The sequence below is a fragment of the Pongo pygmaeus genome, chromosome 6 (assembly GCF_028885625.2).
Source record: "Pongo pygmaeus isolate AG05252 chromosome 6, NHGRI_mPonPyg2-v2.0_pri, whole genome shotgun sequence".
NCBI lineage: Eukaryota > Metazoa > Chordata > Mammalia > Primates > Hominidae > Pongo > Pongo pygmaeus.
Genome location: NC_072379.2, coordinates 59,865,124 through 59,880,761, shown reverse-complemented (window position 1 = coordinate 59,880,761; position 15,638 = coordinate 59,865,124). Strand labels below are relative to the sequence as shown.

At 35.2% G+C, this 15,638-nt stretch overlaps 1 protein-coding gene across 3 annotated transcripts in view; it reads right to left on the bottom strand.

Annotated features, from left to right (window-relative positions):
• Positions 1-15,638, bottom strand: part of SKAP2 (src kinase associated phosphoprotein 2) — a 274,043-nt gene that overhangs the window by 180,536 nt on the left and 77,869 nt on the right. For 2 of the 3 annotated variants that reach the window (XM_063667455.1, XM_054495186.2), the window contains 2 exons: positions 8,078-8,183; positions 7,424-7,449 (listed from right to left, as the gene is read on the bottom strand). In XM_063667455.1, the coding sequence (XP_063523525.1) occupies positions 7,424-7,449; positions 8,078-8,183 (132 nt within the window). Of the gene's footprint in view, positions 1-7,423; positions 7,450-8,077; positions 8,184-10,653; positions 10,827-15,638 lie in introns of those variants that run through there. The other variant, XM_063667456.1, reaches the window with a different exon arrangement.

Genomic DNA, 15,638 nt, shown 5'->3' with positions numbered 1-15,638 from the left:
GGTTTCGGTTTTTATTTAAAAAAATAGGCTGGGTGCAATGGCTCACGCCTGTAATCCCAGCACTGTGGGAGACCAAGGCAGGTGGATCACCTGAGCTCAGGAGTTTGAGACCAGCCTGGCCAACATGGCAAAACCTCGTCTCCACTAAATATACAAAAGTTAGCCGGGCATGATGGCAGGCACCTGTAATCCCAGCTACTCAGGAGGCTAAGGCAAGGAGAACTGCTTGAACCCGGGAGGCGGTGAGCCAAGATCATGCCACTGCAGTGGGCCAAGATTATGCCACTGCACTCCAGCCTGGGCAACAGAGTGAGACTCCGTCTCAAAAAATCAAAATAAAAATAAAAATAAAACACTTTTGGGTTATATATTAAAATGAAATTGTCTTCAACTTACCCATTCTAAGAATTGCAGCTCATTGCAAGTATTTTTTTTTTTAATCAGTGTGATGTTTATATTTACCTAAGACAAAATGAATTAAGTACTGCTACTGGCTTCATTTCTTCCTTATTTTTTTCTCCCCATAATCCTTTGAATTAACTCAGAGAGCACAGAATCTATATGCTATATATACAGGGATAGCCCCTTTTAACCTGCATTAAGTTGAAAGGACACATCATTTTTCAAGATGGTCTTCTTCATCTTACCATTGTTCCAGTGATGGTCCATCCCTTTTCCTCCCCCCTAATTTTTTTTCCACCCAATAAAGAGTAAAAGCTGCTGTCTTATAAGGAGTTTTAACTGAACGCAGGGGTTACTGTTGAGTAGTGCAAAGCATTTTTCCTCCCCAGGGGCTGAGTATTTGTAGTTATACCTGCAAAGACTTCTATAAATTAAAAAAAAAAAAAAAAGGTTCAACTTGCATTTATGTAATACAAAACTGAACTCCAAATCAACAATAGGCATCGGGTAAACATATCCAATATAATTTACAGACATAAATGAAAGCATTACAGCTAATCACACATCTAAAGAAAAGCACGCTCAAATGAAATGTCTATAGAATCATTAGTTGGCAGCCATTCTATTACAATCACACATAATGTCAGTGGTGCTGTGAGCCTGTGCCACTGACAATAGCATAAATTTTGCATCTCATTTCTGTGGTCATAAAATTAATGATCAATTTAAAAATACTTCTTTGTAAAAGTTATTGCACAAAGAAAAGACATGAATGTGTCCCTGTTATGTACTCACAAGGATAATTACGGGGTTGTTGCTCATTAATACTGTTTCTTGTTTCCCTAGAAAAGCATTTGATTTATCCCACAACTTTCAAAAGTTTAATTAACGATACAAAGTTAACAGAATAAAAGACAATGATCCAAGACTTACCTTCCTATAATTTCAGTAGTAACAAACATTACAACAAACTCAAGGTTTAATCATACTACAGCAGAATATTTTTCTGAAAAACATTTTTAAATTTATACTAGCTGGGATCAAATTACTATTAGCCATTCTTTTTGATATGGTTCATTATCAATTAACATTTTCCCAAATGCCTAGAGATGTAGCCCAACAACAACTGAACAGTCATAATCTCTACAACCATTGAAGCTGATTTACCCAATTTTTTGCTTGTTTTTTCAAAACAGTCCATTTTAAACACAATCAGGTAAACAGGAAATGAAGTAACATACAGCTTGAACATCCCTAAATCAACAGAACTCCAAAATGCTCCAAAATCCAAAACTTTTTGAGTGTCAACATGACAACACAAGTGGAAAATTCCATGCCTAACATCATTGCTTTCTGATGGTTCAATGTACGCAAACTTTAGTTCATGCACAAAATTACAAGGTGTATATGAAACATAAATGAATTTAGTGTCTACACTTAGGTTCCGTCCCCAAGATAGCTCATTATATATACGCAAATGTCCCAAAATCCAAAATCCGAAACACTTCTGGTCCCAAGAACTTTAGATAAGGGATACTATTAAACCTGTACCTAAAATCTGAGTGATAACCATTCCTTCTTACTGAAAGACAAACGGGGAAAAATTACTCTAGTGAAAATAAATTAATTTCTAATTCTCTACATAGTTCACTTGTCTAATTTTTCAAGTAATAATATATAGCTAAATATACATAATTAAGCATTTAACTTGTCATTTCTTCAGGAAAAGTTTCATTCTTAAGGCTTTGAAGGATCTAGGTTACTGAAAAGAAGATTCTCCTCATAATTCTTCTACAATAGGAGGGCATGCAAATACTAAAGACAACTTCTGGCACAAAACTGGGGCAGAGCTTTAAAATAAGAAAAAACCATTTTTCAAGCACTGCCTGTGAAATATACTTCTACTACTACAGGTCCCATCATTTCAAACATGCTTAAGACATTTGTACAATGGTGGGGGTAGGTGGTGGAAGGAAAAAGCTGTGAATTATTTCCTCAGATTTCACTGTGGAGTTATCGTTCAACAGAAAACACACTATGTTAGGAAGGGTAAAAAAAGGAAATTAAACATCATCCAAACTTCAGACTTTTCTGCTATTCTTATTCTGCTATTCTTAGTCCATTAATAAACTTAAGAAATAGCATGAGTGAGAAGGTCAAAGGAAACTGCTTTCTAAGTAAATCTATGCATATTTAACAATATCAATAAAATCTTAAGGCAAAATCTATTTTTTTTTTTTACAATTAGAGCAAACAAATTTTAAAGGAGAAAATGAGACTTTTATCTGTAGCACCTGAAGCAGTATATTCCCCTTTTTCAAAACTGTAGACACTAGGCCGGGCACAGTGGCCCACACCTGCCCGGCACTTTGGGAGGCCAAGGTGGGCAGATTACCTGAGGTCAGGAGTTCGAGACCAGCCTGACCAACATGGTGAAACCCCATCTCTCCTAAAAATACAAAAAATTAGCCGGGCATGGTGGTGGATGCCTGTAATCCTACTCGGGAGGCTGAGGTAGGAGAATCGCTTGAACCTAGGAGGTAGAGGTTGTAGTGAGCAGAGACCGCGCCACTACACTCCAGCCTGGGTGCAAGAGAGTAAGACTCCATCTCAAAAAAAAAAAAAAAAAAATGTAGACACTAACATTTTACAAATTTGAAAAAAAAACTCATGAAACATTTGACTAATGCTAATAAATATGCCCTTCTTTTAATAATTGATAATTTTCCCGCAAACTGTTTGAAAACTGAATGTATGAATCAAGATTAACTTAAATCTTGACAAATGAAGTTGAATCTTGAGAATATGCATTAATATTTATTGAACACCTACTAGGTACTTTCACATTATCTTATTTCAGTACATCATTCTATAAAGAAAGTAATCACACCTAAATCATCTCTGGAGAAAACCGAGACTAATACATGATCAAGACACAACTATAGCCAAAATTTTTTTATCATGTACTTAATATATACAGTATTAGAAAATTCTACTTATTAGTCAATAACAGTATTTACTAAATAGTAATATATTCTCATTGCAAAAATAATTATTTCAAGTCAATTAAGAGAACTATGACCTTGTTATGTGATAGAGAACAATGCTGAAATAATCACATAGCATAATTCCAGTGCATGAAGCCTAAATTCGGGAGGATACTTTATAGTATGAGGCAATATTGCAAGTAAAAAACTAAGGTTAGAAACTAGGTTATTCTGTCGGCCGAGCATGGTGACTCACGCCTGTAAGTCCCAGCACTTTGGGAGGCCGAAGCGGGTGGATCTCTTGAGCCCAGGAGTTCAAGATCAGCCTGGGCAACATGGCAAAAACCCATTTCTACAAAAAAATACAATACACAGGCAGCGTACCTATAGTCCCAGCTACTCAGGAGGCTAAATGGAAAAAGGATCACCTTAGCCTCCCAAAGGAGCTGGGGGAGGCTGAGGCTGCAGTGAGTCATGATCACACCACTCCACTCCAGCCTGGATGACAGAGTGAGATCCTATCTCAGAAAAAGAAAAGAAAAAAAGAAACTAGGTTATTCTGTCCCGTACAATACTTTGAAGGATATAAGAAGGCACTATCTGTTCCAGATAAAACACGCAATATTTCAAATGAATAACAAGGACTAGACTAAGCAAGAAGTGTTCTAGCTGATTAGATTCAAATCTTTCCTAAGTACAAGTAAAATTAAGGAATTTAGAAAATCAGCTGATAATTATTCTAAAGCTGCAATTTGTCAGATCTCCTCAATAGGGGAATCAAGACTTGCACATATAAGGATAAAAGAAGAATTTTAATAAATGAAAAAGAAAGTTTTAAAACAATAGCTTTCTATGGAAATGAATATAAACAACTGAAAAATTAGCTTAATACACAAGCTTCAATATCTAGAAGCCACTGTAATAAAACGAGTTTCAACCAGTGTAAACTATTCTCACCCAAAAAAATGGAAATACCAAAAAAATCTCCTAAGATCTATGCAGCGTAGTGTTTCAACTACCATATCAACTCAATTAATTTTAAATTTTACGAATTGACAGCCAGGCATGGTGGCTCATGCCTGTAATCCATCACTTTGGGAGGCTGAGGCAGCTGATCTCTTGAGCCCAGGAACTCGAGACCAGCCTGTGACACGTGGCAAAACCCCGTTTTTACCAAAAAAAAAAAAAAAAAAAAAATTCGCTGGGCATGGAGGCAAGCACCTACAGTTCCATCTACTCCAGAGGCTGAGGTGGAAGGATCATTTGAGCATGGAAGGCGGAGGTTGCACTGAACCAAGATGGTGCCACTGCACTCCAGCCTGAGACGCAGAGTGAGACCCTGTCTTCTCAGCAAACTATCACGAGGACAAAAAACCAAACATCGCATGTTCTCACTCATAGGTGGGAATTGAAAAATGAGAACACTTGGATACAGGAAGGGGGACATCATCCACCGGGGCCTGTTGTGGGGTGGTGGGGGCGGGGAGGGATAGCATTAGGAGATATACCTAATGTAAATGATGAGTTAATGGGTGCAGCACACCAACATGGCACATGTATACATATGTAACAAACCTGTATGTTGTGCACGTGTACCCTAGAACTTAAAGTATAATAATTAAAAAAAAGAAATACCTCAAACTGTAAAATCTGTATTGTTAAATCTCAGGATGGGAGATTATCTAGAGTAGAAGGGAAGGATTTGTGAAGGAAGTAAGGAAGGATGATACACATCTGTGTGCATTAGAGAAATTAATAACCGACTTATTAAATATGAATAAATCTGAATTAACTCTTTTTATTTAAGAATTCTCTACCTGGTCCTTTTTTTCCCCCCAATAGTGACATCAAAATGATACTTAACTGTCATTTAAAATACATATATGCATGTATGTAAATAAAATAAGGGTGTAAAGGTAAAAAGGAAGAAAAAGGTTATGTTCACAATGTGACCCTACATTGACTAGAGAAAGAGAGAGAGACAAGAAGGAAGAGAAAGGACGGGAAAACAGCCAAAAGGAATTCTGCCCAGACCTCCTTGGATAAAGATAATCCAAAACCTCAAAGGGAAAATGTAAGGTGGAGAAAAGGCAACACCACCAAAACATACTTAGAATTGAATTTACTTAATGTGGAGACCTGAAAATAAATTCCTATTTTTAAAAAGAGATGTACTATATATTGAATAATTACTTTGCAACTATTAGGTCTGTACCCTTTACTATGTCTAACAAAGTACAGGAATAGTCTTTTTAGAACAAAGCTGAATACACTTTGAGTATACAATGGCATAAAAGTACTCAGCTCATATTTCTCCAAGGTATACATCTAATTCATCCACAGGCTTACTTCTGAACAGGCACTCTTCGTGATTAGTTAACTCAATACAGCAGTATTGAACTACAAATGACTTATTCAGAGGAAAATGATTATGAGCAATCTCTAAATTCTATGCTATTTGAACTCCATTTTATGCTCATTTTTCAATTTCTATCAAATACCATATAAATTTCCATTCTCTTTAGAGACAAAAAAATGTATCTCAGTAATGTAATTTTAATATCCACACACCTGAACGAATTCTAAAACAAAATACCAAAGGGAAAGTTTCTACACTATTACTGATCCACATGCAATTACACAATTACTTCATATCATGCTTTTTTAGCTTAAAAATTTTAAATGTACAAATAATTAAGCCACAAAGCACAATGCAAGTTCAATAATCACTGGAAATAATATGCCTTTTAAGAGAGGCAGAATCTGATATCTAATATTCTTCCATAAAGTATACTATATAATAAAAGTTATCGTAATTAAAACGCATAAATTCATTTCTACATTCGTCTAAACAAAATGTAGCATAATTAAACCCATAGTTTAGGATTTCTTGTAGAGCACAAAAAAAAGTGGGCACTTACAGGGAATAGTTTCCTGCTCATTTCTTTAAGTGTTAAAAATCTTAATATGAAAAAAAAAAATCTCTTCTCATTCCCTTCAATCATACCAATCTTGATGATCTAATGTGAAAATAAACTGTGACTTCCTTTTAATTGATTTTAGGTTTGTCTGGTTAAGTCCTTTGTTTATTGAAACTGTTACCACCTTCTCACTTACCAGTTGGCACAAATATGATTTACTCTGGGATCTGCTATCTTCAGTTAGAAGATGCCATACTGTGTGTCTTCCTCAAACCCAGAACCTAGCTCCATGGAGGTTAACTAACCTCATATTGTAACCCTCACACCAGCATCCACAAGCTGTATGTCATAACCTATGAATAAGTATCATGGAAGTAAGGGCCACACCCATTTTCCCTTAAAGAACTGAATATATAAAGTAGTAGGAAGTTCCTATACCTTTCCTGATCTGGTTTTCAGTCTGCTAAGCAGCTGTCTCTCAAATCTAGAGGGAGACAATCAGGTTATCAGCATTCTCACATATTTCAAAAAAAATGAAACTGAATTCCCTTCTTTAAAAAATGTCTATGGCCCCTATGTATTCATATCAAAATAACCACAAGGAAAATAAAAACTTTCACTTGAAAAAGATTTTATTGTTTGTTCTCAAACAAAAATTTATACTGTTTTCAAAACATCCTTCAAAAACATTACCTTTGAGCACTCAGTCACAGGCCCTTCTCCCACCACCACTATAAAATAATCTCTGCAGTGTTAAATGGCAGTGGGTTAGTATCTCACCTCTGCTTCACCAAGTTATTCCATGTGTAATTGCACGTTTTTACCTTTCCTAACAAATTTCTGCCACAATGTACTCCAAGAAACACAAAACCTAAGAATGTTAAATGCCTAAGATTTCTGCATCAAAAGACTGTGCAGAGTAAATTCTGGATATACTTTATAATTTTCTTCTCAGCAGGGGGAGCTAGCACTCTCATCTTGAAGGTCTAAGTATACATTACGGAAATCTAAATTTTAATTCCAACTATCAAATTTCAGTATGTGTTAGATTATCCTATTGAAAATCTCCACAGAGGAAAAAAATTTTTAAGTTTGCCAAACATGAAAACTTACCTTTGTCTCGAAATTCCTGAAGATAGCTACAAAATAAAGAACATTATATTTTTAAATGAGGTTGAAAAATCAAAACAAGGTCTAATCAGTAACAATAATTAAAATCCAAAATCTAAATTAAAAATACACACCTAGACATACATTAGAAAAAACTAATTCCTGTCCTGAAATGACAATTCCAAAATGCTTAAAAATTTCAAATAAAATAATTTTTAAAGATCTAAGTACAGTAGTAAAATGAAGATATATCTTTAATACCTATGACATGTAAATATATTACATTTATTCATTTAAAGTAGTAACAATTAAAAGAATTCTCTTTCTTCAGTGTCAGGTATTTTCTGTATATTAAAATCCTCAATCCACCTTTGTCTTGTCATTTAAACGAAATATACCCTCAGATAATCAAAATAAACAGTTGAACTCTGCTAGAATGCTCAGAAAAATACATAATCAAGAAGGGTATTATGATAAGCGTATCTGTGTTTAAAAACTATATAGTGGAAATCTATTTTTTGCCCTTCAAAAATACTTAACATCAATTAAACTAGAACATGAAAAATTTAACTCCATAATAATCGATTTCTTATTAAAATGTTAGTTACAAAACTGCTTCTATGTAAGAAATCAGTAAACAAAAGGTAAGTGACTTACATAGACTTTACATCTTTTATCTTCTTAATAAGGGATTCTCTCTTTTCCTTTGCTTTCTTGGATAAATTTTCTCCTTTCAGTATGTCTGCTACAAATGTTTCAACATCTAAACCATGCAATATAAGAAACAGGATACAAATTATAAGAAATAAAGGTTTTGTGAAGATAAATAGGACAATGATTGTTTCTACATATAAGTGTTAATGCCTGTACAATTTGTTATAGTTAATTATCATTCCAAAGCATAACAGTTGAAGTGTGTTTCAAATACTAAGTTGAACAAATCTGTTCACCATTTAGCTAATAAAATTTGTATGTTCTACTTATGCTTACCACAGCAAATACTATTTGGATGTTTGGCATCATTAAACAAGGAAGAAGCACACAAGTTTAATAAACTATGGTGCCCCATAAAAAAAATTCTTTATGTGGAAGCAAGCACCAAGCTTTTATGCATCTGTTAATATCATTTTCTAGTATTTTGTAAGTTCCTGTGTGAAAATGTCATTCATATTATTGTGTCAATATAAGCTAATGTCTCTGGCAAGGGTCTGTTTTCCCTAGTATAATCAGTTTTCAGGTATATCCAACATGTAATGCTTTAAAGGAAAAAGTAAATCCACTTTTCTAGCCAAGATTCCCAAATCAAGCCCTCCTCCTTCCTACCTATGCACTCATTCTGACTACCCTCAAATAAAAAAGATAACCAGCTGTGTAGTTTTGTGAGCTCTTGCTTCTTGCCTTGGTATTACCAACTGAAATATTTCTTAAGGAAGAAGTACAAACATAAGTTCTTCCACTATATAAAAATATAGTCACCAAGAAACAAGATTTCTGTGGCTTCATGTAACATTCCCTCATAGCCTCTTTTTTTAATTTTAGTAAACTTCTAAATTACAGTGCTGTCTGGTTCTCTCTAGTGTAAAATTCCAACAAGTCCTTACAGGTTTAATTTTTATACTAGTTCCATTCTTATTATTCATGAAATACTGTGCAATTTTAATTTTATTTTCAGAATTTCACACCTCATTTTGAAATATCTAATATGGAGGATATCATTAAAAGATGTTTAAGTAGGCACGGCTATAAATCACTGATTATTTCATATGGAAGGGATATATGTTTAGCTTTCTTTTTCCTTTACTTTGTATAGCATCAAAACAATATTACGTATAAATAGTTTAAAGTAGTATAGTAATCTAATAATCTCTCAACTGTACTTACAATTAACCATTTAAAACCTAGTATATGTGATAGAATGTTTGTAATTCTTGATTACAAAAGTATCTTGATCCAATGAGGAAAGCTGATTAAACTTTTATATATTCATAATAAATGTGTAAAGGTAATTTTTCACTAAGTCAATATGACAAGTAAAAGAATTAAGAATACTGTAATAATTTTAAAAAATAGCTTATGGTTTGAAGTCTATTAACAACTAATGTGTTAAAAATTTCAGTATCAAAATGAAATGAAAGCAAATGTCACAGCTTCTCTTTCCTTGAGTTATATTAACAACTAATGTATTAAAAAATAAGTATCAAAATGAAATGAAAGCAAATGTCAGAGCTTCTCTTTCTTTGAGTTATATTTTGATGTGGGGGACATAGAAACATAATCTAGTACCAGTGCAAATTAGACACAGACTTCTAAAGTGAATTCAAAATAACAAAACTTATGAAGAAGCTTGTTGCTCTAAAAGCTTTAAATTTTGTGCCCAGAAGAGCAAGCAACCTTTGGATATTTCGATATTAGTTGAAATGGAAAAGATCACTGGCTCCCCTGAGATCACTACAGTAACTTTTGCAAGAAAGTGGAATAAGGGAAGAAGCAACATTCCTACTGCTGATTCTTCTTCCAACCAGACTCAATAGGAAGAATCACTGGCCCAATGACTGGGGAATAGCCTGCTTAATGTTATTTTCACTCAATGTTTGCCTTCAATTCCCTCTTCCATGAGTATTTAATTGCCTATTTTATATTTTCATTATACAATCCAAGTTTAAACAAACAACCTATTTTCTATCTCTGGAAGTAATAACAATGAATTGCCCCCAAGAGTTTTTTTATTTAAAAGGTCACTTCAGTTTTATAAAAACTCAGAAAAAAAAAAAAAAAGGCTGCAATAAATACTCTACATAGTGCTCTCTAACGCCCCCAAACATGTTTTTAAAATACTGATCCATGTTACTATTTTATGACAAAGTATTTTTTGAAAGAGTGTGGGACTGTAGGAAGAATCGGTATTTTTCAAGGATGGCAGAAATTCAGAGATTGGATATGGTCTTTTTTTTTTTCAGAGTAGCCTTTTTTAATATACTCATTCCTAAGCTTTTCCCAGAAAAGGTTTAAAGCAACTATAATTACTTAATAAACAGTGACTTTTTCGTGATTATTTCTCAAAGGTGATGTGGAGAGAGTAGAAACTGCTTTGCTAAAAAAAAGAAAAAAAAAAAAAAGAAAAAACTTTAAACTGGAAGCGGTTCCCGAAATAATTTTAGTTTGTTGATTGTCCACAGATTGGTTGGTTTTTAAGCTTTTGAAATCTAGGCTATCTCTTAAAATCTACACTTTACCCGTTTCTTTTAGAATCGAATGAAACCAGCCTCTTCCAGGCACAGGAGACTCCTAGACGTGCTGGTGGCCTTCGGCCGGTGTCTGAGCAACACACCGATCCTGATCTCGCAACGCAAAGTCAGACCGAGCGCCGCAAAGAAGTTGTAGGGCTGCGAGATGCTCCAGCTCTGCCCTCCGAGAAACGCACTTCAGCGTTAAACCCCAGGGTTCCTCTCAGGCGGAGCAGTGAGCATGGAGAGTCGGGTCTGGGGCAGAGCCCTCGCCAGACAAATGGGGCTGGATCTGTGGCTTTGTAGCTCAGAGCCAGGGTAATATTTCAAAAGCAAGCAATAAAAGTCTTGGGCGAATCAAGTGTTCCTCTGGCTGGTTGGAGAAGACATTTGAAGCTTCTTATTGTGCTCTAAATAGCCCTGCAAACGGTAAACTAGCAAGCACAGTAAACTAGCAAGAGCGTTAGCCCTCTTCTACCTTCCTTTGAGGGTCGTGTTCCTCGGTTAATATGTAGATTTCACCATTCCTGACTGCCCGTAATTCAGGGAAACGCAGTAATTTGATTACAAGAAAAGGTCAGCCTCCCTCGCTCAACTCTTAGACCGGTTTTTAGAATTCTTCCTCGGAGGCAGGGGCTCAACTCACACTCTCATGCATACTGGCCGCGGGAGAGAAGCGTGGGAGGCCCACTGCGCGCCCGCGGGGAAAGGGTTTAACTACCAGGTCTAATAACTACCCCCACCCACCCCCATCTCCTGCCTCCGGGCCGGCAGCCAAACAGACTGCAGAGTCTGCACTGCTTGCATTTAACCCCAGAATTACCCCTATCTCCATCAGCCTCCACCCCAGCCCAAGTCATCAGCAGGAAAAAGTTATCCTGGTGAAAGTAAATGTGATGGGATTTTAGCTCCTATTACACGTTAACACTGTCAAGAGTAAACCTTATCTCACGGCACAGCTGTAAGGATCTGGGGGAGAAGGCCTCTGAAAAGATCAGATTTACAACTGCTCTCTCGATAAATGTTAAGGTCTGAAAACAAAATTAAAAGTTGACGTATACTGGCTCAGCAATCTTGAACAGTTTAAGTTAGAAATCTCTCAATTGCCATGGAGACCCCTAAGAGGCAAGCACACCAAATCACTGAATAGTACTCCAATTTTCCTTTTTTCCCCCTTTTAACATATAGACCTCCTAAAAAACAGCCACCCCACCTTTCCCTAGAGTCGCAAGTGGTTGGGACAAGTATCTAACACACACACTAACTGCTTTCTGACAACTTCTACACAGATCACATAGTGAAAAGGTGGAACTACACCGGGTCAGAACAGTTTAAATTTTTTTGCAAATGATAAAATAACTCTCAGCTTCTGGATGTACTATCTAGCACAGGTTCCCACTCTTGAAAAGCAGTTTGGCCACTTGTCCTCACCACCCCCGACTATCAAACAGCCTAGAATAGGGCTTGCATACTGGAGGTTAAAAACAAGTCACAAAGGTAACACCTCCTCTTCCTGCCTAGTCCTCCAACCACCCTATACCTCCTGGCCCATGCATATACACACACTCAGCCTCCGTGACGGCCTGAATTGTATGGGGGAGGGGGAGGGCGCAAGAATTGGGCTGAATCTACCACCATATGCTCAGCCGCAGATCAATAGAACAAAGGTAAAACTAATCACACAGCACCCCCATGGCCTTTCTAACTTAATTCCACATCTCTCTCTACATTGTGAATTGGGCCAGATTTCTGTCTGCTTTCATTGAGATGTGCTGTCACCAAACTTAATATGATAGGGATCCTAGCCTAGAATGTAAGCTGCCGTCAGGAAAAAAAAAAAAAAAGACATTCTCTTCTCTGTTAAAGCAGGGTATGGCTCTGACCAAACAGGTACTGATAAACGTAAAAATCAATTAAACCGGGCACATGCAAATCAACAGAGCCAAATGCCCAAAGTTGGAAAATGACTAATCGAAAAGTTATTGATTGTTCTAACTGATGTCCTTCCCTGATTACTTAGCACTTTTACAGGTTACAGATGAACTGTGGCTTTCAAACATGGAAAAGGTGACATGAACTGGCACAAGAGCTCTCATGGTACAATGGGTAAAACATACCAGAGTCTTACAATCCAATCATTGGACAAAATTTCCAAAATTGACTTTGGGAAGCTAAATGATGTATTTTGATAGAAAGCTGGGCTGTTTAAAGGTAGGGCTGAACATCTTTCAACCCTAAAAGATGACTCTTGATAAATAGCACCTTACAATAATCAAAATCTTTTTACTACATATTTTCAAAGAAGCCACAGTGAATAACACATTAGTCTGAGATTTATACTATATTCACTTTTAGGCAGCATCTATTGTAATGTGTTCAGAATGTGATTGAAAAAGAAATGTAAACTCAGTGGAATGAAAAAGAGACTTAGCTTTAATTGAAAAAGACAAACTAAGTGAATCATGAGTATATGAAATCTAGCCTATGCCACTTTTATCACCCATATATGACACTTAATCTGAAATTTATGAGAGACAACTAAACTGTGTTTCAAATCACCAGGAGCTTTTCCTACTCTGTTGTGTCTACCTTCTTTCTAGTAATACTTTAATGCTGGTAACAGGAGCAATAAGCCCATTTGCAAATTTTTCATATAATGCTAATTTTTTAATATGTTTAGATTCTTGTTTTTGAAGAAAACCAATGATAATTTGGATTGGGTAGCTATAAAAACTGTACATAGTATCAAGAGCCTTATATAGTAATGAGACGAAAATACTTTCAATGGACAGCCATGCCAAAAGATCTCCTCCCAAGAAAAAGCAGGACATTATATACTTAAAATAGGCAAATAATTTTCCTAACATCACATCTTAATTCATCTATATTATTTAGCCCATACAAAAAACTCTGTAAACCTCTAGTCCCTTAATTTACATATATTCCTATTTCTAGAAAAGAATATCTTGGAGGTACAATAGATTTCATTTTGAGATTAAATGTTCTCATATCAACTTTATGCTCTTTAGTGATTGCTGCCCAAACGGAGCAGGCTTGTTCTTGCTCCATAGGAAAATCCAGGTGCTAAAGAGGTAGGTGACTATTGGTGACTCAGTAGGTGGCACTCTTCCCTTTACATACTCAGCCAATGTCCCAGAAGGAAGTTATGGGACACTAGATACACCATAAATAATTCTCATAGGAAAAATAAAACCAAAATGTTGACCAAATTATAAATGGAACTTTGGAAAGGTGGAAATTAAACCGTAATATACTCGGCATTGAAAAAATTCTGCCTCTATTTCAAATAAATTGCACTCTTCACCTAGTGCCCCTACAAGAATCCCTTTAGGGGACTGATTATATACCCTAAATAATATTGTGTGAAAAAAATATTCACACATTATAATCGATGTGTGAAGATAATCAAAGTCCCCTAAACATACTGATTATCTTCACACATAATGTGTGGGAAAAAATTTTTTAATGTTCTAAAAATTCCCAGTAGGGAAAATGTGGTATTTCTAATCAAGAGTGCCATGTGAACAAAACCTCAAGGTCACTTATTTATTGTTTGTTTGGTTTGGTTTGATTTTTCAGAGCACTAACAATCACTATTTTCTTCTTTTAACAATGGTTTCATTTGCTAATTTAGTAAACAGAAAATAACATCTTCTTAGAGCTTTCCTTTTAAAATCTGTTGTCCTAAAACAAATGAATGAGGATGAATGAGAAGATCTGATTGCAAGCCACTAACAAACCATTATTTAAAGGGCGATTAAACAAATGAAGGAGGTTGGAGGGAAGTGGTTCTAGTTCCTCTTACTTTCTTGCCTGCCTAGAGAAAAAAAAAAAATCACATAAATCAAGATTATTCTTGCTGCTAGTCCTAGTCAAAATATTTGGATGTGAGAGAAGATTAAATGGACAAGATTTGGGATTGTCCTTTGATTTCAATTATCCAGGCTAAACCTGTTCTTCCATTGTTGTAGAAAAGAAAAAAATCAAAGGTTGCCTGTAATGCATATGGCAGCTCAAAATTTGCTTTCAACAACGAAATTCTGTAAATCCTTTTCTGTTCATATAACCAAAAGAATAATCAACATTTTATAAAAAGCATAGGTCTTCAAGACTGACTCCACAGAAAATATAACTAAAAATCAAACTAGATAGCCACTTTTTCAATGGTATCTTTACACAACACATGTGAGTTAACAATAACAACCTCTTTTTTTTTTTTTTTTTTTTTACATTTCTATGGAATGGTTTTTATAGGGGAAGGAAAAAGGGAGAGGGAACAAATGTTGAAAGTATAGCATAGAACTGCCATAATCAGACAGAAAAATAAAGAGAAAGAAAAATAATAAATAAGAATGCACTTGAGTACCTATCCCTTTTAAGCAGGTGAAATTTCAAACAGTACATATGACATATAATGATTTAGATAATAGGCATATGGAACACTAACAGATACATCTAAGCAACATTATTTTAACAGTCATTATCTTTTGATTATATATGCTTCTTTCTAAAAACACAGGACTTTAAACCACTGAAAAGTTTAGTTCCTTATCTTCTCTACCTTAGAATTCTAGCATAGTACCATGCATTCTAAGAGCACTCAACTGTTAACTACAACACCATTACCAATATCTCCTCAGTTTCAAAGAAATATACTAAATAAGCCAGCAATATCTCTAATATTCAAACCAATATAAATACTTCTATGTTAGTTACTCTAAATCTAGTCATATACTATTACCCAATACACTTGAATTATGAAAAGAATCATGTACAATGCTAACAATATTTTTAGATGAAATACATGAAATAATTGCTGACAGCATCTATTTTTGAAGCCTTCTCTACCTCAAAAAAGATTTTAATTACAGTCAAACATAAAATGTTAGCAACTTTCCAAATAAGTGTTTTTAAAACCTGAAAAACACTGATTTGTTAAATTTCTTTAAATATAAATACGCCCCAACTCACTT